The 27,808-nt window shown below is 38.0% G+C and overlaps 1 protein-coding gene across 1 annotated transcript in view; it reads left to right on the forward strand.

Moving 5' to 3' along the window:
• The window catches only part of THSD7B (thrombospondin type 1 domain containing 7B), a 725,689-nt gene that overhangs the window by 694,567 nt on the left and 3,314 nt on the right, over positions 1-27,808 (forward strand). The window contains exons 20-26 of the mRNA XM_072789046.1: positions 6,160-6,305; positions 12,357-12,516; positions 13,576-13,749; positions 13,849-13,944; positions 16,649-16,731; positions 19,036-19,228; positions 22,838-22,925. Of these exons, the coding sequence (XP_072645147.1) occupies positions 6,160-6,305; positions 12,357-12,516; positions 13,576-13,749; positions 13,849-13,944; positions 16,649-16,731; positions 19,036-19,228; positions 22,838-22,925 (940 nt within the window). The remainder of the gene's footprint in view (positions 1-6,159; positions 6,306-12,356; positions 12,517-13,575; positions 13,750-13,848; positions 13,945-16,648; positions 16,732-19,035; positions 19,229-22,837; positions 22,926-27,808) is intronic.

Below are 27,808 nucleotides of genomic sequence, written 5' to 3' on the forward strand. Positions count from 1 at the left end.
AGGAAAAGACTCAGAGAATTGCTAGCTAACATACCCTACTATAATTTGGGTCTTTATTAAATTGGAAACATATTTTGTAAAGGAGTCCTTTTCTCTCTTTTATAGCCTGATGAGTAGATGAACAGAGTCAATTTCTGTTTCTACATCTCATTGGTACTGCTTGTTAAACACCTTATCTATAGCTACTATTGAATTCAGGTTCCAAAGAGATTCCTAGTCCTGTATCTTTTACTTTTATTGAAAAACATAAACCAAACAAGGGGAATCCAGACAGAGTGTCAAAGAAAATGCCCCTATTTTCAGATTGGAAGCACTAGTTTATGCATGGTAGCAATCTTCACTCTTATTCTGAGGGCAGAAGAAATCCAAGCTATGGTGTAAGACGTTTGGTGGGTTGGGAATCATTAAGGATTTCATAGTTGCATGCATTTCGTATCATAAGCCATGTAGAATACCAGTAAAAGCAGCCAAGGCCCGTTCTAGGAATAGATATGAAATATTAGTTATTAAAATAAAGGTTAAAAATAGAAGTTTGCTATATTTTAGACATACTGTTTATTTTAGACATACTGTTAAGGTGATTTATATATGGTATTTTTTAATTTATATAATCAAGATGAGATGACTCTCAGGAATCTTGTCATCTCAGTATTTTTCACCTGAATCAGCATAATTGTGAGTTCTGAGGAAGCCAAACCCTTTATAATGTCAAAATATTCACTAATGAACTGGCCATGTATGAAGCCATCCCTCAACCAACAACCTTTCTACACTGACATGTTCCGTCATTTCATCTTCGGTCTCTAGCTGCAAATAGCTTCTGTACCCAGAACAAAAGGATACAAAATGGAACAATCTGTACACCAAAGATTAGAGGGAGCACTTGAGAAAATTGATGAAAAGTGAGTGGAAGGCCAAAGACCCTGATGACCAAACTACAAAAGCCAGTCATGAAAAATTGATTTTATAGGGTAATTATAAAATTACATGAGAAATATTAGTAGCTGATTTATTATTCATCCTAATGATTCATTATTGCAATTATCCTCTACATGGTAGTTGATATTAGATCAAATAAACTCACCTGCATACCTTTCAGTTCCAGAAAAAGTCACATTTAGACTTTGTTATTTATTAAAAATAATTTAATTCCCATTTAAGCAGATTGATTATTTTTTTAAGATTTTTTATTTATTTATTCATGAGAGACAGAGAGAGAGAGAGAGAGAGGCAGAGACACAGGCAGAGGGAGAAGCAGGCTCCACACAGGGAGCCTGACGTGGGACTCGATCCTGGGACTCCAGGATCAGGCCCTGAACTGAAGGTGGTGCTAAACCGCTGAGCCACCTGGGCTGCCCAAGCAGATTGATTATTAAGTGGCATTTTCCCCAGCATGAATTATCCTCAGAAAATAAGAACTTTCTGTATACTTTATTTTACAGAAGAGGAAATTCATGTTCAGAGGAGTTAAAATACTTCTATGTAGTCACATCATTTATGAGCTGTTAATTTGAGAGAACTGTTTTCAACTAGAGAATTTTGATGCCAAGTCCAGGTTTCTTTTCACCATACATCAGCTATTTTAAAATTCTCTTTTTCTTATATTCTATATCACCTTGAAACTTTAAATATCTTTAATTTGACCACATTTTCCACTGCTTTACCCGTCACATGAAAATTTACTATCACCAAAACAATTTCTTTAGGCTCCTGATTTTACAGGTTCCTTTTAGAATAATCAGTGTTAAGAGATATTGCTTGATTGAATATTCCATCCAGTTTTGTATGTGGGATCCCAGGCAATTTTAGACTACTACCATTGGAGATGGTGGACCTCCTTATTGATACCACCTGTATTCCATGTAGCTAGATTTAATATTTACAACTTCAGAATTTGTGAAAGAGTGAATAACTTGGGGGGTGTTTTCTCTGATTTATTTATATAACCCAAATACCTGACTTAAGAGAAAAAAGAGGGGTGCCTTGGTTAAGTGGCTGACTTAGGCTTAGGTCATGATCTTGGGGTTTTGGAATTGAGCCCTGCCTCCGTCACAGGGAGTCTGATGTGGGACTTGATCCCAGGACCCCGGGATCATGCCCTGAGCCAAAGGCAGACACTCAACCACTGAACCACCCAGGCATCCCTGTCAGTCTTATGTAATACCTAATGCTCATTACATCACATGCGTTCCTTAATGTCCATCACCCAGTTACACCATCCCACTACCTCCTCCCCTCCAGTAACTCTCAATCTCTTTCCTATGGTTAAGAGTCTCTCATGGTTTATCTCCCTCTTTGATTTCATCTTATTTTATTTTTTCCTGTATTCTCCTATGATCCTCTGTTATGTTTCTTAAATTCACATGAGTGAGATCATATGATAATTATCTTTCTCTGATTGACTTATTTTACTTAGCATAATACACTCTAGTTCCATCCACGTCATTGCAAATGGCAAGATTTCAATTTTTTGATGGCTGAGTAATAATTCCAGTGTGTGTGTGTGTGTGTGTGTGTGTGTGTGTATTACACACCACATCTTTATTCAGTGAGCAGTCTACTCCCTCTGGTCCTTCCCTGCTCATGTTCTTGCCCTCCAAAATAAATAAATAAGATCTTTTTTAAAAGGGAACTTAATAAAAGATATTAAGTACCCCACAGAAACCTTTTATACACTCATACCTTCATTAGCAATATTTTTGTCATTGAACTTTAATATTAGCCATTTAAACAAGACAATATACTTCAAAACGTAGGATTATTATAAGCTCTATGGTTTTAAAAATGTGTTCTTGGTAGTAATTGGCATTGTTTGAAAACCTTATTTTTGTGTTAGGATAGCAAAAGGCAGAGGAAGTCATATGGCTGTGCTTTCAATGAATGATTTTAAGACTTCATCATTTCAAAAAGTAATAGCATCATTTTTTTCTGTTGAATACATTAGGTTCCCCCCACCTCTATGTCCAGCAAAAGATATCAGTCACTTTAATAGAAATAATTTTTAAAAGTTCCAAAGTAATGGCCATCTGCATGCCACCAATTCAAGAACAAACTAGAAATTATTTGCTTGTAATAAAATAGAGCCTCTTTAGCTGTGATAAAGGCAACACTGCATTGCTATTATTCTCACAGCGATGGATAGAATAGAATGCAATTATAATGACGTTTAGGGTAACAGGCATTTAGGTCAAGAGAATAAACATAAAGATTATTATAAAACTGAAGAGTATTCAAGCAAGAATTAATGTAAAATCTTGAGCCAAATGCATTCACCAAGCAGGGGCAACATTTCATACTAATGTGTCCAACCAGTATGATTTAAGTGATGCTGGAAGGAACACCAGTTCGAAAATGCATCGTCTTCATAGGAACTTGGCACTTGCAGAATGGGTCAATACTGTTGTTTACCAAGCATGTGTCATTGTTGACTCAAATTTTACCTTCATCCAAAGTTCTTTTTATGTTTCCTATGAAAAACTATGGTAAGTAGCTATCCTTGCTCTCTCAACCCAGAGCTAATACAGCAGCCTCTGGAACAAAACTTTGAGTTTGAATCCTATTCTGCAACTTACTCATGTTTTTTGACCTTAGACAAGTGACTTAAAGTCTCCCTCATTTTCCTTATCCATAATATAGGAAGAATTTTCCTTTAGGGTTGTAAATATTCTTCAGCATGTCAGTATTTAGAATATTACCTTAGTATTTGGTACCTGCTCAATAATTGTATTGATATATCATCACATATTTTCAGATACTAGATATCATGAAAATATGAATTAAACAAATATTCAGTTAGTGCCTAATATATGTGAAGCACCATGGTAGGGACAGAAGCCCAAACCTCAAGGAATGGAGCATGCAGCGATTAGAACCTCCTAGGGGTGCCTGGGTGGCTCAGTCAGTTAAGCATAGGATTCTTTTTTTTTTTTTTTTTTAAGATTTTATTTATTCATTCATGACAGAGAGAGAAAGAGAGAGAGAGAGAGAGAGAGGCAGAGACACAGGCAGAGGGAGAAGCAGGCTCCATGCTGGGAGCCTGACGTGGGACTCCATCCCAGGACTCCAGGATCACGCCCTGGGCTGAAGGTGGCGCTAAACCACTAGGCCACCTGGGGATCCCAAGCATCCAATTCTTTTTTTTTTTTTTTTTTTAATTTATTTTTTATTTGTGTTCAATTTACTAACATACAGAATAACCCCCAGTGCCCATCACCCATTCACTCCCATCCCCCGCCCTCCTCCCCTTCTATCACCCCTAGTTCGTTTCCCAGAGTTAGCAGTCTTTACGTTCTGTCTCCCTTTCTGATATTTCCCACACATTTCTTCTCCCTTCCCTTATATTCCCTTTCACTATTATTTATATTCCCCAAATGAATGAGAACATATAATGTTTGTCCTTCTCCGACTGACTTACTTCACTCAGCATAATACCCTCCAGTTCCATCCACGTTGAAGCAAATGGTGGGTATCAGCTCAGGTCTCAATCACAGGGTGGTGAGTTCAAGCCCTGTGTTGGGCTCTACACTGGGAGTGGAGCCTAATTTAAAACAAAACCCAAAACCTCCTAGTTTTCCTGTTTTCCTCAAAGGTCTTCTCAGAGGGAATTAGTTTACTACAAAACCCAATCTTCTGATGGCCAGAGGTACCTGGATGGCTCAGTAGTTGAGCATCTGCCTTCAGCTCAGGTTGTGCTCCTGGGGTCCTAGGATTGAGTCCCTTCCCTGCAGGGAGCCTGATTCTCGCTCTGCATCTCTTTGTGTCTCTCATGAATAAATAGGTAAAATCTTTAAAAAAAAAAAAAAAATCTTCTGGTGGCCAGTAAGAGGTCTAGTCCACTGAAAGGTGAGTCACTCTTACTTGTCTCTGAACTTGAGGGCATCTGAGAATTACTCCTACCCAGGGCTTTCAAGTGAATTCTGTGTTGAAGTCCTTTCTAGCTTTCCATTTTTCTTAATATATAAATCTAGAATCTTTGATATCAACTAAAGGATCCCACTTTAAACAGCTTTGATGGCATTGCTTCAACCTATCCTTCATCTATCTCTTTCTCGGCCACATTGGCCTTCGGCCAGTTCTTCAAATAGGGTTTACTCCTTTGCATCTCAGGACTTCTTTACATGTCCTTTCTTCAGCATGAGACACTTTCTGTACATCATGTCTGGCTGACTTTAGACTTCTGCTTAAAGGTCAGCTGTTCACGGAAGTATTTTCTGATTTCTTCCAGATTGGCATATATCCCCATAACAAACTACTTGCATATAGTACCTCATCAACAACAACAACAAAAAAAAGTTGAGGACAGGATTGAGTGGGGGAGAGAGCAAGGGAGAAACATGGACATTTAAATTCTGTCCATTATTCTCCTTTAATGGGTTTATGACCTGATGCCTCTGAGTGGGCATAAAATGACATGGGTACCTTGCTCTTTCCTTGGCTATTCCCATTAACCAGTTTCCCTTTTTTTAAATATATATATGAAATGGAATACTGGTATTTGAACATGTGTTTTCAAACATCATGCCTCCTTCACAGAAGCTAACAACTTTATCTTATGAAAAAAAGAATTTGGCCCTAAATTGTAGGAAGATTGTCCATATTAATTGAGAGATAGCCTGGAAACCTTGGAGTGGCACCTTCCTAAGGAATTTTCTAGAGTAATTTGGGTTGTGTGCAATTTTTCCTCTACTTGCTAATTTAGAACCTAACAAAGGTACAACTCTATTTTTAATATTTTTAATCTTAGCCTAAAATACAAGCTCCATGAGGGCAGAAGCTATATCTGCCAATTTCATCCCTGTATCCCTAGCACATAGCAAGACGCCTAGATCATATTGGAGCTTAATAAATATTTGTTGAATTAACAAACATTCCCCCAGTGTTTACAGGGTCAGTCTGGGCAACAACACAGAGTTTGGAGTTCAGAAGACTAAAGAAGTAGAAGGCAGACAGAATTCCAAAACCTGAAGCATTATGCAGACCTTATAGAACCTGTGTGTCCCTAGAGACCTAACTTAAAATGGCAGGAAACCTGAGAGCCAGCCATGACAAAGTTCAGCATATTTTATGAAGACTTATGCATGTCAGGCAACATTCTGTCTTTTAATTCCCTTTCTAAGCCAGACTGTAAACAAAAAGCCAACGCCTTCCTTATCATTTTAGGTCGAATGAGCCGGACTCGATTTATAATTATGCCAACCCAAGGAGAAGGACGGCCGTGCCCCACAGAGCTCACCCAGCAGAAAACCTGCCCAGTGACACCCTGCTACAGCTGGGTCCTCGGAAACTGGTCCACATGTAAATTGGAGGTAGGTCACCTGATGATACTTAAAGAAATGCTGCTTAGTACATCTGAAGCATCTGGGCAACCTATGCACTGATGGAATAAATTTTACAGCACCAGGGGCCTGGCACGATGTATTTTTATACAATAGAGCTCATGCAAAACTACAACCAAAAGTCTAACCTCATGCCAAGTGTTGTTGCTAGGAAAATAGCCATTCATTAGGCACTGATTCTAACAGGGTCAAGGGGCTTTCATTCTCTTAGGTAGCCTCAGGAATACAATATTATGTCCTTGGCTTCTTGAAAATACCAAGTGTTATTTAATTAGGCAAAACCCTGATGCAATGGAAATGCATAGCTTGCTGGGTACCGTATTTCTTAAAAGAGGCATTTTTAGGCTTAGGCAAAATCTTGCATATGGGCAGAAAACCAAAAGTGTATGAAAGTTATATTTTAACATTATTACACGAACCAAGGTTACTCCATTTTCCTCAATGATTACTTTTTTATTGACCTGAAATATAAATGCCTCGCAACATCATATATCATATACCCAGAGCTTTTGCTGGATCAGCAAAGATCCTCCACCACATTTTCTCTGTGGTTTCTTGTGTGAGAAAAAGCACATTGATTTTCTTTATTTTCTTATTTTACTAGTTTATCCTTCGGTTCATATTGCAAAGCACATTTTAATTAGGTAACAATAATTGTGATTATGTATTAAGAAATCTGCAGAGTATTCTCATAGAGATGTTTAGTGTTCCTGTCAGGATGACATTGTCATGCAGCATTACTATCTTGCAGAAGTTAAATGCCCATGTATTTTAATAAGTCCCAGAGGAACAAAAATGTGTGCTACATTTGTTCAGTCTCTTTTTACAGAAAATAAGATAACCATGCTCATTAATTCAATAGTAACCTAATGGCTTTAAATATGGTTACTTTGTCTACTAGTCGAAAATCTTCTTTACTAAATTTTCAGCAATTTTTAAATGCTGCTTGGAATCCCAATAAAGAAATGGAAGGAATATTTTTCCTTAGCACGGTGATAACTATTGACAGAGTAGAGAAAATAAACTCAAAGAATTCAGGAACCCATTGCAGGGGAAGGGAGAAAAAATTAAGAGGGCAGGGAGAAAAGGGAAGAGGCCTGATAAAAACCCCCTGCTCCAAGTCTTTCCAGGCATACAACATACATGTTCTTTCATGCCTTCCCTTTTTCTTTTCTCAGGGGTAAGGAGCCTTTTTCAAACATACAGATCTGCCCACTTGTCTGGGGACATTATGGGGCACTGCCACATGTAGGGTTTCCTTTTGCTGTCACATACTAAGCTTTTGGAGAACGATAGGAGCAAGAGTGGTGGGTTATGAACATTTTCTGTAGAATTGCCAGTGTGGGGCTGAGGGGCTTGGCATCCATTGGAGATACCCAGGCTTGGAGGCCCTTGGAGACCCTAGCAGCAAGTGTATCCAGAAATTTCAGAGCTGCTTCTGATTTCTAGCTGAGCTTATTCTTGTTCATTGGCACCTCCAATCAGGAGGAAACTCCGCAGTTCAACCTAATCCAGGCAAAGCTCTTGAAAAACAAGTCTGTAGTTCATTGTTCTTACCCAAACAGCTCATTCAGCATTCTTCCTTAAAAATTTCGAATGGAACTGAAGCTGTTTGAAGATAGATAGTGTATTTAGGAACCCTTACCTGCCACATTTTACTGCCTTGTAGCTAAAATAAGTCACTCAGAAGGGAGAATGAACATAGAAGGTGACATGCCAAAAAAAAAAAAAAGAGGCAAAAGAGAAAGGGAATCATGATGAAAGGAGTTGAACGTTGCCTGAGTTCTTTTTTTCTTTAATAATAAATTTATTTTTTTTTATTTTTATTTTTATTTTTTTTTTTTTTTATTTATTTATGATAGTCACAGAGAGAGAGAGAGAGAGGCAGAGACACAGGCAGAGGGAGAAGCAGGCTCCATGCACTGGGAGCCTGATGTGGGATTCGATCCCGGGTCTCCAGGATCGCGCCCTGGGCCAAAGGCAGGCGCCAAACCGCTGCGCCACCCAGGGATCCCATAAATTTATTTTTTATTGGTGTTCAATTTGCCAACATACAGAATAACACCCAGTGCTCATCCCAAGTGCCCCCCTCAGTGCCCGTCACCCAGTCACCCCCATCCCCCGCCCTCCTTCCCTTCCACCACCCCTAGTTCGTTTCCCAGAGTTAGGAGTCTTCATGTTCTGTCTCCCTTTCTGATATTTCCCACTCATTTTTCCTCCTTTCCCCTTTATTCCCTTTCACTACTTTTTATATTCCCCAAATGAATGAGACCATATAATGTTTGTCCTTCTCCGATTGACTTACTTCACTCAGCATAATACCCTCCAGTTCCATCCACGTCGAAGCAAATGGTGGGTATTTGTCGTTTCTAATGGCTGAGGAATATTCCATTGTATACATAGACCACAGCTTCTTTATCCATTCATCTGTCGATGGACACCGAGGCTCCTTCCACAGTTTGGCTATTGTGGACATTGCTGCTAGAAACATCGGGGCACAGGTGTCCCAGTGTTTCACTGCATCTGTATCTTTGGGGTAAATCCCCAGCAAGGCAATTGCCGGGTCATAGGGCAGATCTATTTTTAACTCTTTGAGGAACCTCCACACAGTTTTCCAGAGTGGCTGCACCAGTTCACATTCCCACCAACAGTGCAAGAGGGTTCCCTTTTCTCCGCATCCTCTCCAACATTTGTGGTTTCCTGCCTTGTTAAATTTTCCCCATTCTCACAGGTGTGAGGTGGTATCTCATTGTGGCTTTGATTTGTATTTCCCTGATGAACGTTGCCTGAGTTCAAGCTGCATTTCTGCTTTTCTTGAAGCCTAACCGTGAACTCTTTGTGAGACAGATAACCCAGTATCTTTGTAGCAGGTTGCCTTTTCTTAAATGTATATGTAATCAGAGTTTGGAATTACTGAGTTTGGAAGTACCCGTGGACCTTTGCACACAAAGGAAGATCACTTCTCTCACAGCTGCACTTCTGCCAAATAAATACAGGGTGGGAGCTTGTTCCCTGAAGGTGGCTGTGACGTCCAAATGGCCCACTGCCATCCAGTGGATCAGACTATCAGTGGCACAATGGATGTGCCAGTTCTGCCATTATCTTATAGAAAGAGATTAGCACAAGGAGTGTTTATCCTCAGGCTTCACTTTTTTGTTTTTTTGGTTTTTTTTTTTTTAGTGTTTTCTTTTTCTTTCCAGATTCCTCAGTTGATAACATGTATGCACACATATGTTGATGAATCTGCCTTAGGTGCTCAGACTAAGTCTAGTGGGCTTAATTTTGGTCAAGGTTCTGGCAGTTCTTAGCTCTGTAAATTTTGCCAACTTATTAAGCTCTCCAAGTCTGTTTTGGTTTTTGTTTATCTCTACCAGGAGAGTAGCAATGGTACCTATTTCTCTAGGAACTTTTGGTAGAGATTACATAGTTTTTATACAGTGCTTATCATGGTACCTGACATGCATTAAGAGCTCAATAAATTTGTTGCTATTATAATTTTGATAAGAACTATGATTATGATTATTATCACCATCTGCCTTTTCACATCTGGTGGAGATGCCAATTCGGAGCATATAAAAACATCCATTAATAATGCGGACAGTGGAGAGTCGGTGAGAGAATCCTCGCTTATCGACAGTCTTGCTCACAGAAGCCTGGGTCTGATTTTAGTCTCTAGTGTATAAAGCTTCATGAATGAGAATGAGTGAATGCTTGCTTTATGAATGAGATTATCATTCTGATACTGATTTCTCTTCCTCTTACGGCCACTGTTGTCAAAGATAGAAGAGATTAAGGTTGACTATGGACACATACTAGGAGCATATTATTGTTTGTCTTGGTTTTTAAAGGGATCCCTGATGGAGACTTGTTTCCTGTCATTTCTTCACACTCCATCTCCTGGAATGTCAAACAAAACGCGAATCAACTGTATCTTCTGTTACCCAAGGTTCCAGACAGGAAATTTCAAATTTCATACATGCTGCAGTCTTCTGACTCTTCTCTCCAAGTACTCTATAGCAAAATATAACACCTTAGACAATTCTGCAATGGATCCATCATCTGGAATAATAGTTTCCAAGAGAGATCCTTCCCCCAAAAAAGAAATTAAACTTATACTATTTTACACTTCAGAGAGTGAACATTTACGAGAGCAAAATGAATCTACTGTGAATTAACTCTGAATTTCCCCAAAAATGCACGTAGGTTCAAAATTAAGGTGCATTTTTGACAGATTCATAATAGCCATAGAAATGATTACAGCAATTATGAAGTATTGATGAATCTAGTGTGAGATTTGCCATCTTAGATAAACAAATGATAATTCTTGTTCAAACATATTTAGAAGCAAAGGTGATGGCCCCAATTTATGGGCCTATTCAGATTTTCAAGCTTTAAGTTGCTACAACTTGGACCTCCTCTATGTTGGACCTTTTCTTTCTTGCCAGTAGGTCTTTGAATCCTAAATTCCCTATTATGTAAAGAATTTTTCTCAGAGGCCACTCCGTACCAGCCTGGATGTCCAGTAGTCTGCCCTTGGCACTCAGCAGCTGCTGCAACAGTGCCTGCACCTGGCTGGTGCTCAGCAGGCCCCTCGGTCCCCAGACCTGCTCCATACCCTGGCCCACGGTCATAACTGCATTAGTCAACCACCTCTTCTTCCTCTGCTCCTGCCATTCCAAAGGCCACAGCAGCTCCAAAGCCTCAGGAAAGCAGTTTTTGGCCCCAGCAAGGGGAATAGCATAAAAAGAACATTAAACCGAGTTTCTCAGTGCAGGGCATAGTTACCAGACTAACACCTAATAATGAATTCATCGATGATAGCACATGACATCCCTGACTGCAGCAGCACAAGTGCAGAGATGGGAGCTCGCTCTAGCTCCTTATCTCTCCCCTCTCCCACTGTATGAGCAGTAGTCATGAAAACTCTAGCTCCTCCACTGACTTCTGCACTTAGTGAGAACTTCTTAGTAACACTCCTCAGAAGTTTAAGGGCATTGCCTGGGATTGCCTCCCTCCCCTATCACGGATGGTACTGGGACATTGGTGTTACAACACGGCCTGCATGGAAGGTACGGGTGACCAAGAAACCAGCTGTGCTTGTTTGTAAAGTTGAGGCCAGCTTGGTGACACACTACCTTGTATCTGCTTTTCCTCCATTCCTGCTATAGTTCTTTACCCCGACTCTTGTCATCCTAGGATTTTACTTCCTTAGCAGAGAAGCTCTGCCTTCAGCTCTGTTTTCTAAGGTATTTATAGAAAAACAGAGCTACTCTCTAAAGCTATCCAAATGTCCAGTGGACTTCGTTTTGATGTATGAGCACCTGACAAAAACTGAGGAGAAAATACTCATGAGTATCTGCCAAAAATGTTATAATAGGAAACCTTTCATCAGGCAGATGGTTAGGTCAGATAACCACTAAGAGCTTTCCTGTTCGAAGTTTCTGTTTCTGTGAGACACTGCACAATTTTTTTCTAATTGCCCAGAAAAATCTGAGTGGGATTTGTATTAAGTACCTTCAAAGAACATTATTCAACACAGGAGGCATGCTGGGAAAACAACTTCTTGTGGCAGGAAAGAAATCAGTGTTTTATTAGAAACCCCATCTAAACCATATGAGAAAGTACTGAATTCCCTGCAAAAGAAAAACAGCAAAGAGAGAAATGTGTGCCCCCCGGCCATACATGCTCTCTTGGGGAGTGATTATGGATTAGGCCATTTTAATACATATACCTAGACAAATTTTGTATTGTTTGTTCTTTTTTCAGTCGATCCTGGCTGAGTTCCAAAATGAATCGTCATATTCTGAGTTCATAAATTCCATGGAATAAATTTGCATTTCTACTTCAGCTTCTCTTCTATCAGCTCTAGGAGAATTGCTCAGTGATGCTTTATTGTCAACAATCATAGATAATTCCCAAGAGGAGGAAACTGCTGATTTTCTTGAGCAAGAGGTGGTAGGAGCAAAAAATGGAAGATGCTAACTGTTTGGGTAATTCTGACAGCATCCTTTCCTTTGATAGGGTGGAGACTGTGGGGAAGGATTCCAGATCCGCAGCCTGTCCTGTGTGGTCCACAATGGTTCAGTCTCTGACTTGGCTATAAGTGTAGATGATGCACTGTGTGGAGAAATGCCCTTTCAAGACAGCATCCTGAAACAGCCATGTTCTGTGCCTTGCCCAGGTATGCAGTTTGCAGTGATTGGGAGGGACTTCCCTGGTGATTTTTAAATTCATTTTCTATTTTATTTTTCTGGAGAAGCGCTCATCAAAACTGAAATTTTGCATTAATCAAAATTAAAAATGCAATAAAGTTATCACTTTGGGAGACCTCTACGGCTTCAATGCAGGTAAAGTAGGTGAGAGGCAAAAAAAGCACTGGATTTGGAAATTTAAGAATGAAGTAGAAATTTTGCCACATCACTGGTGTTTTATCAGGGACCTAGAGTCTAGTGCCTTGGACCTATAGTTGCTCTGTCTGAAAAATGTGTTAATAATGCCCAACCCGACCACATCTAGTACACTGGCCAGTACTCAAAAAATGTTGACTGGATCCTTGAGTTGATGAATCCCTGAATGAGGGTGTGGTGGGAGCAAGTAAGATTGTAGGTTCATGAAAGCCTTCTGTAATCGTGAAAGTCATTATTAATTACAGAAAATGCATGAGGTGATTTTAATCCTAATAACCAACCTACCTTGTATGGCCTAAGTTTAAAGTGGCTGAATATATCCACATGTGTGTAAACACATACATATGTACACATATATATGTATACACACGCACACAATTATGTATGTTTAGAATATTAAACATCATTTAGCCTCAAGGATATTCCACTTCAGAGACCAGTTTCTTCCTGTTACATGCTTTCAATGAACGTCTACTTTATGACATTATGTGGCTCTTTGAAAACTGAGTTGCTATCATTTTTGTATCTCCCTTTTGAAAAGCTTACTATATTAGTAAAAAACACATGGTGTCCTCTAGACAAGACTATCATGATTTGGAGTAATGGCCGTCTAGCTTTTGATACTTTCTTGCTGAACTAGATTAAATAAAAAAATTATCATTCTTAGTATATTCTAAGTGGAAAATTGGTCAAGGTAGAATGTATAGTGCCTACAACCAACCTACATCACTGTGCCTTCACCACAAATCTCACTGTGAACCCTGTCCACATAAATGTTTTCAGGTGCTAGTTTTCACATTATTTTCCTTGCCCTGTCCTGCACCATCATCTAGGAGACTGCCATTTGACGGAATGGTCTGAGTGGAGCACATGCGAATTAACCTGCATCAATGGAAGAAGCTTTGAGACAATGGGCCGCCAATCTAGGTCAAGGACATTTATAGTTCAGTCTTTTGAGAACCAAGACAGCTGCCCCCAGCAGGTTCTAGAAACACGCCCTTGTACAGGTACCAAGAGCACTTTTCAGTTCTCAGCCTTGATTGATCAATGCTTATCTGTTTTTATGTGAGGTATAATAGAACCGCTGTTATCGTATTTACTTGCAGGAGGCAAATGTTATCACTACACATGGAAAGCAAGTCTTTGGAACAATAATGAACGAACTGTATGGTGCCAACGTTCAGATGGCATTAATGTCACAGGTATTCCTGCCTAAGATTTGTGTGGGCACTTCAAAAAGATCTCTGAGTGTTGCTGTTTGTGAGAAGAATTAGCTTACAAATTATAAGCAAAAGACTGGGCAGGTGGACTTAGATGATCTTCATAGCAAATTGTCATTGGATCTTATTTTGTTTTAAATTTTTAATTAAAGTATACTTGGCATATAACATTAAATTAGATTTAGGTGTACAACATAGTGATCCAAAAATTATATACAAGATGCCCACCATGATGAGTGTATTACAGACTCTATTCCCTATGCTGCATTTTTCTTCCCTGTGACTTATTTTATAATTAGAAATTTGTGCCTTTTAATCCTCTTCACCCATTTCACCTAACCCACCCCCTACCCCTACCTTTGGCAACCACCAGTTTGTTCTCTGTATCTGTAAGTCTGGCTTTCTTTTTTTGTTGTGTTCGCTTATTCTGTTTTTTAGATTCTACATATAAGTGAAATCATATGGTATTTGTCTTTTTCTGTCTTGCTTATTTCACGTAGCATAATACCCTCCAGGTCCATCCATGTTGTTGTAAATGGCAAGACTTCATTCTTATGGCTCTGAGTAATAGACCTTTGCATCTTAGAAAGCAAACAGTTTGATCCAAAGACCCATAATATATAAAACAACTTACATAGTAAAATTTCCTTAAATATCGTGTTCTGAGACAATGGCTGAAAAACAGACATGACAGTTTAAAGCAACAGTCTCTAAAGTTTTAAATCATGTACCTTCTCAGTAAAAAGTTTTTGACGACCCATCTCAACATATCCTCTTCTTGCACTATTATGCTCCAGTATCGTATTATAAAACACGTACAAAGTTGAATTGAAAGGATGGATAAAGATATAATAAAATATATTCATTAATAGTGCAGAACTTCTTTGCTGTAAGTTACAGATGTTTGCATCATGCACTGGAAGCTCGATTTTGGATATTTTTCTAGTTGTCACTATTTAATATCTACACAGACTGAGCAAAGGTTTCCTCACTTATGACAGTGGCTACAATTTGATTGTGCAAATGATCTCAATTTTAAAGTTTGTTAATGCCTTCTCTGAAAAATATTGTTTTACTGCTACTGCAGCTGACAAAGCTTATTGTATCAATGAGAGAATTTCTATTCTTCTGTGGGAATTGAAGAATTTTCAGCTCCGCCTTTGTCTAGTTTGCCTATATTTGCATTATTGTATTCCCTCTAACCCATAGTTTATCCATACGGTAATTTATTTTAAGCTGCTTACCCATTCTGTAAGTTATGGTTGAAACTAAATACACTGTAAATCTATTTAATCAGGAATACCAAAAGCAGCATCCTCCGCATCATGCTGAGCATTGGCTGGTGAGGGCTACACTGTCAAAGTCTCTGCAGAGTACTTGGTGCACAGTGTATAACCGGGCCATCTAATGATGAGCTCAGGTTATTACTATCAGCTGCTACGTATTACAGCTTAATTTCAGTTTTAAATTTAAACAAACTACTGTATGAACTATAAAAACTCTAGTATTTTCTAACCAATCCTCTAGAGATTCTATCCCCAGGGGTACAGGCACTGCTCTTTGGAGAACACTGGTTAAAAGAGTGGAAACAACCCTCCCCCGCAAGCAGTTACTGGTAGCAACAAAACCACGTGGTTATTGCCACTAATGTCCAAATTATCCATTTCACACATAGGTATAGTTCTCGATTGTAGGCTTTTTTTGTTTTGTTTTGTTTTTTTCCCCCTCTGGGGATTATTTTCTTATTCTTCCAGTAACAGTAGGAATTTAGCTGTTTCATTCTCAGGCAAAACGTAGATGTTTCCTCTACAATCTTAACCCAAAGCTTTTTGCTAGCTACAAAGTCATAAACTATAACTGGGTGACAATTGTATTAAGACAAAAGCTAGAATCTAGAAATGAAACCAGTATTCAAATACTTTAAATCCTGCCCTCAAATAATACATCATCTTCTTAGGCTAGTACTTTGAATCCAGAAAGTCATGACTAATATGTAAATGATTTTCAGATTATAGACACCTTATTCCATCCATTTACTCAAAAATCTTGCATACCTGCAAGTACTGTATCAGATGTATGACTGCTTCTCCTGGACCTTATACATTTACTTTTAAAAATGTGTGAAGCTCTATATGTGACTCTGTGTGTGTGTGTATTCTGGTTGCGATACATTTTAAAATGTTACCAAAGACTTGGCTAGTGTGGTCCATGAATCCATTAGTGGCATTCCTTTAGCATTTGGTTGTTGACAATTGGCTTATTGCCTACTTGGGGTATTCAGGCACTGGAAAAAACTACACATAGAATGAGTCTTTAAGCAGATATATTTTCTGCTCCTGAACTTAAACTGAAATTTCATCCATTCTTTTCCTGATCTTGGCCCAGCACACAGATGTTGCCCTCGAGCAGAGCCATATGATAGAATGACATTGCCAATAAGCAGGTATAAAAACTACTGCAAACATCTTGTTAGCAGAGCCTCTCATCTTGAACAATTCTTCCTAGAGTAATCAATAAAATAAAGCTGGACCATGTATAGGCAAATACATATAAAAAATAATACTGTTACAGAGTGGCCAGTGCCTGAGAGGAAAAAAAAACATAATGTTTATCATAGAAAAGTCCACAAATGATGATGGTGGGTTTTTGTGTTATTTTTTGTTTTGTTTTGGTTTGGTTTTTGTAGGAGGCTGCTCCCCTCAGGCACGTCCTGCTGCTATTCGCCAGTGTAATCCAGCCTGCAGAAAACCTTTTTCCTACTGTACACAGGTGAGTCCTGTGCTAGAGCCTTCTACAGTTAATTGCTGTCTTCTGCATATGTTGTGTGTTTTCCAGTAGGCGACAGCCCCAACAGCAGTTCCATGTACTCACGGTACCATCTAGAGGACTTTGCAGGAATAATCACAGCTACTAAGGATTTTTTTTTTTTTTTAATAGGGCCAGGTCTTAAGTAAAACAGTCTTTTTCTATATATCTCCATCTATAACAAAATCTGCCTATCAGCTAATTCATACTAGCTCTGCTTATCAATAATTGTTCTCAGTTGATTTATTCTTTCATTCTTAGCCTTCCATCTAGTCAATCTATTTAGAAAGATATTATAAATGTTCATATTTGCTAATATTGAATAAAATTGATTACACTTGATGACTATGGTACAAGTAAATTTTTAGTTCATTTTAAATAAGTTAAATATTCGGCTATGGAGAAAAAGTACTATGCTCATGTGCACACATTTTCTTAAAGCAGAGCTCTTTATCTCTGTTCTTCTCTCTTAACTCCCATTTATGACTGCTCAGGAATTAATGCAGGATGTGCAATGTGTTCTAATCAATGGCACTCATAGTGAGCAGTGCATATATTAAGTTATGTCATGTTCCTTAAAGAAACAAGTTTCTTCTTCTTATGTGCTCTTTCCAAAAATGAGCTGGTTAAAAATAATTTAATTATTCAGTCCTAGTTTATGGCTCTTTCACTTCAAGGTGGGTTAAATCTTTACCACGGAAAAACTAATGCCTAAGCTTATAGAGGAGAAAAGAGGTCAGCAAAACTTCATATACTAATCACATTTGCAAAATAGAAGTCATAGCTTTCCACCCCCTGTCCAGATACCCTCTTTAATAAAACATAAATACCGTTTGCCTTGAACCTTTGGCACACCTGATTGGTTATAGCTTTTCCCTTAGACGAGAGGTGATCTTAATTGTCTTAATTAGCACTCTATTGAACACCATGCAATATCCTCAAATGAAATGCTGTAATGTCACTATTATAGGAATGCTGCCTGTTTACTAAACAATGGGCAATTACTAATTATTTTATCCTAGTTTTCTGACCTTTTCCTTTTGTAGAAGACTGAGGTTTTAGTTTTTAGTCTTTAGTTTTAGTATCTATTTAGTATCTAATACTTACTATTTACTGCTCCTTAAAATCATGTGTTCAGTTAACAATCAGTGATCCAAATACATAGTCCCTTAAGACTCACCCAAACTTGAGTGGGTGAACAGATGAGCCTGTTCAAAAAATGCCAAATAGTTTTAGGTAAGGCACTACAACAGCAAAGTCATACAGAGTCATAATTTTATGCTTAACTTGTTCTGTTCCATATTTGCTGGAGGATGGAAGAGCAATTATTTTGTTTCACTTCTAAAGGCAGAAAGAAATCCTTGCTGTAACTCACCATAGCCAGCATCTTGGAGAGGTTTATTGTACAATGAAAATGACCAGGAATTCACAGACAAGCATGAAGGACACATTGTCATAATGCCAACTTGGATGTAATGTGACACTCAGGTTACTACAAGGAAGGATATGGGACAAGTGCCTTGGGTGAAGTCTGTTTTTTCTCCACTTAGGCTGCCTTCCTTGAGTGCAAAACCAAGCCTGCAAGCAGAGAGGTAGTTCAGACTAGTTAGTGATCAATGGTAGAAGGTGGTAAGCAGCATTCAGCAGCTGGCACAGTAACAGACATCAAAGAGCACAAAGCCCAGAGGCACTACATACATAATCCCTGTTGCTTTACTTCTCAACATCAAGGGCAGCAGGTTCGAATGAGTGGGCAGGAATCTGAAAGAGTTGTGGGGAGAATGGAGGATAATTTCATTAAACATCTCTGTACTAGAGAAAAAGAATGGAGTTAATGCCCTCCGTTGGCAAAGAATCGTGATTTCTTACTTGCAAGCTGTAAGAATTGTCAACTTGTAGAGAAATCTGATGATGTCTTTAAGGGGTGGCTCAGTGGTTGAGCATCTGCCTTTGACTCAGGTCATGATCCAGGGGTCCTAGGATTGAGTCCTGCATTGGGCTCCCTGCAGGGAACCTGCTTCTCCCTCTGCCTAGGTCTCTGCCTCTCTCTCTATGTCTCTCTCACGAATAATTAAATAAAATCTTTAAAAACAAAGGGTTGACTTAGGAATTTGGAAAAATGAACTGCTTGGTTTTTCATCTCTGGCAACTCTGTTGCTGAAAAACCCCAAATTGCCATAACACATTGCACATGTATTAAATGATTCCAGCTTTTAAATTGTTCTTTTTCACCACTGTGTAACCATGAAACTATTTTGTATGCTGTAGGGTGGAGTCTGTGGCTGTGAGAAGGGCTATATAGAGATCATGAGATCAAATGGTTTCCTGGATTACTGCATGAAAGTACCCGGCTCAGATGATAAAAAAGCTGATGCGAAGAACCTTGCAGGGAAAAACAGACCTGTGAATTCAAAGATACATGACATTTTCAAAGGATGGTCACTTCAACCCCTTGATCCAGGTACATTTCAGTTAAGAGTAAAACATACACGTTTTCTCATGGGGCATTGGGGTTCATATTGTCACCACTACTTATGACAGAAAAAATGGAGGGAAGAAGAAAAAGAAAGAGGTGAGACAGAAGAGGTAATGTGGTCCAATTCAAGGTTTCTCAGATTTGAGTGTCAAAAAGAGGTAGTCCCTTTAAATGTAAAATGTTCCCATGGTGGGGTGAAGATAAATGAAGATAAGTCTCTCTTACCCCCAGTCTGAGATATGGAATTAAGTCCCCAAATAGTAACTTTTAAAATTATCTTTTCATTGTAAATTACCTCTGCAAATGTGTATATAGAATTGAAATTAAGAGCAAAAGTTGGAATAGATCAAGAACCTGCAGATAACCTTAGGAAATGTCTAGGGACCCTATGTGGTTTGAAAAATGCTGTTGGAACAGTAAAAAGCCTTAATCTCAGAAACAGACCTTGGCACCACGGCTCAGAATGTACCTGTTTTGTGATTGAGTGTAACGCTTTCACCTCTCTCGATTGACTTCATAGTGAGGAAACCCGTCCACAGTCACCTTCCTTGCAGAACTTTTGTGAGTTTTAACAGAGTGCTGGGCCTACAGGGCTCAGAAATTGGTGGTTTTTTTTTTTTTAAGATTTTATTTATTTATTTATTCATGAGATACCTAGAAAAAGACAGAGGCAGAGATATAGACATAGACAGAGGGAGAAGCAGACTCCCTGTGGGGAACCCAACACGGGACTCAATCCTGGAACCCTGGGACCATGCCCTGAGCGGAAGGCATATGCTCAACCACTGAGCCACTCAGGTGTCCCAGGAAATGATGGTTAACAAAGATAGAAATGAAATTTGTTAGATGCTTTCTGTGTACCCTGTCATCCTGTGCTGGTTACATTGCATGAATGATCTCATTAGGTTGCAAAAACCTAATGAGATGCTATCATTGCCATTTTTGAGATTAGGAGTCTGAAACAGAGAAAATGAATTTGACCAAGGTCTTACCACCAGTAATAGGAAGATCCAAAAGAAGGGCCGTTCAGCCCTTTCATAGTATTTATCTCAGTTTTCCCCTTGTAAAGTATGCAGATAATGAAAACAAGATGCTTGGTGCTAATCATAAGTACCTTTTCCAGGAAACAAAATTCTACTAATAACTAAGCAAAGTGGCCTAACAGGGCATGGAGAGGAAAAAGGCAGACAGAGCTCAGGCAAAAAATACCCTGGAAATTTCCTCCCAGACCCCAGGCCTCTACAAATCAAAAGTGCCTTAATGATGTACTTCAATGAACCAAAAACCAGAGCCTGGGGCTCAAAAGACACTAGATCTAGTAGGAGAAACCAGATGCATGCTCCTCATCCAACTTTTCAGAATGATTACGGTATCTTATGCATTTCTGACTCCACTGTATATATTTGGGTATGCCATAGATTTTAAAATCATTTCATTCATTTTGTGATTAAATTAGCAGTAGCTTTAAATCTGAAGGAAGTGTGATCTGAAGGAAGTGTGATCTAAAATGTAGCCAGGCTCACCCACTGCCTGTAGACTCCAGTTCCAGAAGAGAATTAGAGTGAGGTTCTAGAGAAAGGATTGCTCAATTCCCTAAATGAGGTCCTTAGCCTTTGGGTGGCTAATTAAAACCTCAATAGTGGTATGCATGTAAATATATATATATATATATATATATATATATATATATTTTTTTTTTTTTAATTTTTTTTAGTATATGTAACTGTATGCATGTGAATATATATATGTATCTGTTTTCCTCATGAGAATGTAAATGAATTATGAATACCATTTTGTTCACATATATATTTGTATGATGAGTTCTTAGAAAAGAAATTTTACAAAATATGATACATATTGCCTAAATGTCTCTCTAGAGTTTGCTCCAATTTATATTCTCCTCATGAGGAAAACATTGATACTTATGTATAAGCAGAATAAGGAAAAAGAAAATATGATACAATTATACAATGTCTCATATTAAAAAGAATGAGACCTGCCTTGTGACCTAGCATGGAAAATTGCTTTAAAAAAAGTACAAATCAAAATATATGCCATTTGCATTTCTTTAAAAAAAAAAGGTGTTATGTATTTGTATGCATGTACTCATGTTTGCATATACAAAGGGAGCTAAAATGCTTCACAAGGAAACTGGTAACAGTGATAGCTCTTGGCTCGGGAATTGAGAGAGGGTATCAGGGCGACTTATTTTTCACTACACATCTTTTAATACTTTGAAGTTTGATCCTATCCATTATGTTATTATAAAAAGTTATATTCTTTTTTAAGTAACATGGACCACATACCTCTACTCTTGGGATTTAAAAGTACTGAATCCTCCAAGTACTTCAGGTTTGTGAGATTTAGGAGTGAAAAGATGAAAGGTGTTTTCTCACTCAGGGAAGATTTTTTTTTTCAAGTGTAAAAATCTCAGAAGAGGGGATTTCATCATTAGTGTTTCAAAGAGGTCAGAATCAAAGCTTTGTTAAAAATTTTATGACCATAGAAAAGTATCATTACTAACCTTGAAACCTCATTCTAAAACCTGACTGAGGCTTTAAAGTGTAAACAAAAACTGTAATGGGTAGCGACAATATAATTGAATGTAATTGTGATTTTATTCCAAACAAGTGTTGCTTACAATACACTTTGATAGTTGTTCATCACGCATACGCCTTTCAGATATGATGCTGATATGGTTTTTTGGACCTGCAGTTAATTATATTCATGTAGTCTAATGAATCTTCTGTGTGTATCTGTGCTTCAGAAAGGAATGCAGTTCCTTTGGGATGCTAAGGCATTGTCTTCTCAGTCCAGTTAACTGTGCTCACATAAATAGATCAGACTTATTTGGTTTTATTTTTCTTAATTCTGTCAGATGGGACATCAAAAATAATGTCTACTTTACATGTGTGGTTACAATTTGACATAATTTGGTGACTTTATTACCATATTTGGGCATATAGATTTTGTTCATTCAACATCATTTCAGGAAGCAAAATCACCAAAAGTGGTGATGTAACAATTTTGTTTACATACAGGATTACCTCTTAATTTTTTGGTTCTCGGGATCCCTGCGTGGCACAGTGGTTTAGCGCCTGCCTTTGGCCCAGGGCGCGATCCTGGAGACCCAGGATCGAATCCCATGTCGGGCTCCCGGTGCATGGAGCCTGCTTCTCCCTCTGCCTATGTCTCTGCCTCTCTCTCTCTCTCTCTCTCTGTGTGACTATCATAAATAAATAAAAATTAAAAAGAAAATTTTTTTTTTGTTCTCTCGGTGTTGCCAAATGTATTGCAATACTTTTGTATTATATATATATATAAGACTATACACACATAAAAACATATTTAAAAAGCCTGACAAATGTTAGATTTTATGAAGTAATGATTATTGTTGGGTGCTTCCCATTTGAAAAATTTGATAGACTTACATTTTACATTTTCACCTTTGTCGGACATTTTCTAGCTGTCACATATGAGTAGTTCCACTGATTGTGATTTATGCCAGTCTCAGAATTCAGATGATAAATATTAAACTCAGATGAGAAGACTTTTGTATGCTAAACTTGTTATTTAATCTCTATTTTTAAACAGATGGCCGAGTAAAAATTTGGGTTTATGGCGTTTCAGGTGGAGGTTTTCTTATAATGATTTTCCTAGTATTTACTTCCTACCTTCTTTGGTAAGTACTGACAAGCAAAAACGCTTGTATTCCATATTCTTAAAGAAAGTTACATATTATACTAAAGTGTCATTGGCCATTATAACTAGACTCTTAACCCACAAATAACTATAAACAGAATAGATGAAATAATTTATCTTTAGTGTCCTCGTTTGACATAACTTTCTTTTATGTAGTTTTCAAATAATATCAGAAGATATAAGAGATAAATTATTTTTCAGCCTTGACTGCACCTTAGCATCTGCTAGTACCTGCTGGGGACCGATACTTGGGCCCCAGCCCTAGTGATTCTGATTTAATTAGTCTTGCCTGTGGCCAGGTCATCCAGATGTTTAAAAGCACTCCAGGTAATCCTAAAATGCAGCTAAGGCTAAGAGCTATTACTTTAGATCATTCTAATTCTTAAATTGACCTATCTTGACCAGTGGGTTCAAACAACCTGTTTAGCACATTTTAAGTAGTAGAGCCAGGTGTTTATCCACATTGACCAGATTTGAGAGAAAATTTTCTGTCAATTCCAAGACCCCCATTTTGTAAGTGACTTGTGCCTGAAAATTTTATCATTCTCAGAAAATGATTATTGGTTTACTGTATAGAATATATTTTAGTTGATGAGTTGCTATTGAAGCCAGACAGAAGTAAATACATTTGAATGTTTTCAAGTGTGTTGAGTATATTTTATTAGCTTCCCAAGCAAAATTTCTAAAGGGTCCTTTAAAAAAAAAAAAAAAAAATTTAATGAGATCAAAGGGTTACTTTGCTTTTTTCTCCAAACTGAGATCCTTATAATCTATTAAAGTATTTCCTTGAGAGTTTTTACCCAAGTTTTAATCTTGATTCAACTGTAGCCTCAAATATTCATATTTGAGTCATATTTAGCCTCAAATTATGTTTCCAAGGTCACACAGGTTTTTAAATCTTTGCTCTGGATCAGTGAAAATAAGATGACTTTAATTCTTTCTGCCACCTATAGTGCTAGTGCTAAATTGAATCTCTTGAAATTGGATTTCTACCCAACTAATTTTTCCATAGTGCTGTAGTAAAAAGTAACACCTTCAGGTAGTCCTTCACCCTATAATCAAATGATTTAACCAATTTTTATGTCTCAGTTGATATATTTTGTGTGTATTCCTAGATCCTGTCTTAATGAACAAATGTGAAGTTGAAAGCCTTATATGAGGTTTACAGTGATAGGGTCTATTCATCACTAGAAAAGATTAGAAAAGGAGGAAAATATCTTATATTGCAACAAAAGACATGAAGATTTGACAGAAACTTCTCTGAAAGTAATGGCCCAACACAGTGTAAGGGAATCAGATAGTTTGTTCTTCTGTAAAAGCTTGGAGGGATTCTAGTTGTTAATTAATGTTTAATCTCTTAGGTATTCTAGGGAAGAGGGAACCATAGGATTTGGAATTGGGGACATAGTAATTAATAGTAAAAGTCATTAAATTTGCCTTTCTACATTTCTCTATTCCTTCAACAATAAATATTTATTGAGGCCCTTTCTGAATGACTCTAGGGATTAATTAGGTACATCACTGAATTCTGGAAACAATTTTCTAGAGAATTTTTAAAAGATCAATGCAATTTTCCCTTTTTAGTGACCAAATTACATAAATATTGATGTACAGTATTTCTCACATCTATTTTTTCATCTTCAGTGCTTGGATTTAGTCATCTCCATTTGGGAGTAGCACAATGGCTACATTTTGGGACTCAAAACAAATGCTCTTTTCTGCTGTCTACAGCCAAATAGTCTTCCTAAAATTTAGCCAGATGATCAGCCCCTCTCCTACTCAGATACCATCAGGGGCTTCCTTTGACAGCAAAATGAAAGTCATGTTTTTGGCTGCCTAGCCAGCCAATTAAAGTCTTCTATAATTTAAGGCTGAACAATCCTTGCAATTTCATCTTCTATCTCCATATGCCTTGGACAGTCTGTCTGGTGTGTTGTGTAAGCCCAGATAGATTTTTCTCATTAAAGACATTAAAAAAAAATATTTCCTTTAAAAACTAAACTATTTTGATAAAATGGTAAATTTCCTACTGGAATATTTAACCTATGTGCTTAGTTCTACAATCCCATCAATCCTCTATTATTTTAGTTCATTATAATATACTCATTTTCTCTACTATCATATTTCATAACAAAGTTTGTATCCATCTTTCAGATCACTCCTTTCCACAGGTTTTCAAGTTTACCATCTTCATTTCTATCCAGGTTGTTGAGATACAGCACTTTTAATCTATTTGTGTTGCTGTTTCAGAGGTTTTATCCCAAGACCCCACATACCCATTCACATGCATTAGAGAAGTTCATCATTTTATTTGTACTGTGCATGTGTAGTTTTGATGTCTATTATGCACTTCTTTATATTATAAACTCTTCATTATATGAAAAAGTTATAAGTATTGAATATAAGGCTACCACCTCTTTCTGGAGGATAATTTTTTGTGAGAACCTTATATTAGGGTACTTATAGTGTTACCTTCTAATTTTGCAAGGAGACTTCTGTTTCCAGGGTTTCCTCCTCCTATCCCATTCATCTAGAATGGTTTTTCATCATTAGATATTGACACTCTATTGGTTCTTCCCAGTAAAACTCAAATGCTAGCATTTTCTCATCAAACAGCCTAGAATAACTTGGCCATTTCTCCTCTCTGGCATTTACTCAAGGCTGTGATTATAATAATTTCTATAAATATCTTCTGCCTCTACCACCCAAAGTAGAATAGTGGATAAATAAATATTATACATAGGTTGCCTTTCCCATCCTCTATTGAGTTTTTACTGTTATACCTATTTTAAAGAGAGCTAAGTGATCCCCAGAAAAGTTCAATAACTTCTCTGAGGTCATCAGCCTGGTAAAATCACCTCTAGGTTTGCCTAGGCCCAGAAGGTTTCTCTTTCCACTGGTCTTCCAGTCTGTAATTTCCTTCTCTTGAGTAATCCTAAAAACTTTTTAGATTCAATGTGCCATCAATAGCTTTCATATTTTTTAGAAGCTCCTTGTTTCCCAAGTAAGCTATAGACCTGGGAACAGACCTATTGATATCAAAACACATACCATTTACTGTTACTTATGAGTTACCTAAAGATAGAGTCCAAATAGATACTTTCATGGCATTTACTTCTATTAAATAGCTTGCAGAGGAGTTAGAAGATGACAGTCTTTGAGATTTTATATTTTCTCCCCAAAATAAAAGACTTAGGCTAAGAGAACTACTATAATATTCTAGGCCTTAAGTGTATACTTTAGATGAAGGCAATTTATAATAAAACTTAGAAATGCTTTTGAGAAAATATAGAAAAATAGCCTTCTTAAGGACTACTTCGTTCAGATACAACCCTTTGTACATCTACCATTAGTGTTCAGAGTTTTTGAAATATTATTGATGCCCCTGCTCCCCTGGCAGTAAAGATCCATGAGGCAATTTAGTGAAGACAAGCACTGGGTAAGCTTAATCTAGACATAGTGCCAGAAAATTGTTCCAGATAACTACAGCACATCTATTCTGCACTGCCCAGTACAACTCAGCAAATGGGCCCTCGTTGGGCCCAGGTTTGAGTAGTGCCCCCACTTCCAGAGGCTCTGCCCTCATGAGTGGCTACCTAACCCAAAGACCATTTCAGGCTTTCATCAAGCTCTTTATTCTCTACTGCCCTGGGGATGGGTCCTTGGGGCTTGAATTCAGTGGTGCTATTAAGTGCCAAGAGTTTGCCCATCAGTTGATAATCAGTTTGCTTTCCCAGCTTCACACGTTCATCCTTTGCTAAAATGCAACTGATCACGGAAGAGGTCACTTTAAATGTGTGTCATGCAGTGATCTCCGTACAGCCACTGTTGCGTAATAGCTTTATCCCTGTGCCAACCCCGAAAGTGATGGTGGCTGTCACGAGTGCTCCATTAGGAAGAGTTATGAGGTGACACCTCAGTTCAACAGGCAAGAATAATGTGATGGATTAGAGATCTACCTTGGGTACAGGATGAGTGGTGGTGGCCTATGAGGCAGGCATCTGCAGGTCCTGATTTAGTGTGAGGTGGTCGCACCTCTCCTGATACCAGAGTTGAAGAGAAAAAAAAAATTCTTTTTAATATTTTTTAAGGGAAAAAAAGGGAGATCTCCTAGTTGCTGGATTTACTAAGGACAGCCCTGCCACACAGCCCCTCCTCTCAGGGATCTTTTTACCTAGCTAGGAAGCCTTGTAAAGCTACAGCTACCCAGCATGTACCACCTTACTCAGTTTGCCAACATTTGAGAACTATTTATAGTTAGGATATTAGGATCTAAGAGATTCATAATAAAATAAGGCCTTCATCCCAGTGATCCCCAGCAAACCCCATGTGGGCCACCCCATCTGGACCCCTCTTTTTCTCCAAAATTCCATACATGGAAACTTATTCATAAAAATATCTCAAATATTTGGAGCAGAATTTTATAGGCCTAACACATAGGGTGGCCAAATTTAGATGTCTTCCTGGCAATATCAATACATGGATTCAGCCCTCCCTGTCCCTTTCCCCATTCCCCAGGAGTCAGCTCTTCTTCCATTTCTCTTTGCCCAATAGCCTTTGGCAAATACTAAGAATGGATTGTTAAAAACTATTTGGAAGCACCTACATTTCCTCCCTCTCTCTTCCCATCCCTTCCAAAAGGCAGGAGCTATAGAATGGGGAAGATCCCAATTGTCATTTCAGATGAACTGTCTTGTATTAGGACAACCTCCACTATCACCAGAAACACCACCAAAGTGAATGCACAAACTGTCACTTCCCAATTGTCCTAAACTGTTGTGTGATTTCTTAGTACTTTCAAATGCTGCAAATTAGCATTCTCTGGACCTCATTTCAAGCTGGGTCCATCATTCTTTTTTTTTT

This window comes from Canis lupus, chromosome 20, assembly GCF_048164855.1.
Source record: "Canis lupus baileyi chromosome 20, mCanLup2.hap1, whole genome shotgun sequence".
NCBI lineage: Eukaryota > Metazoa > Chordata > Mammalia > Carnivora > Canidae > Canis > Canis lupus.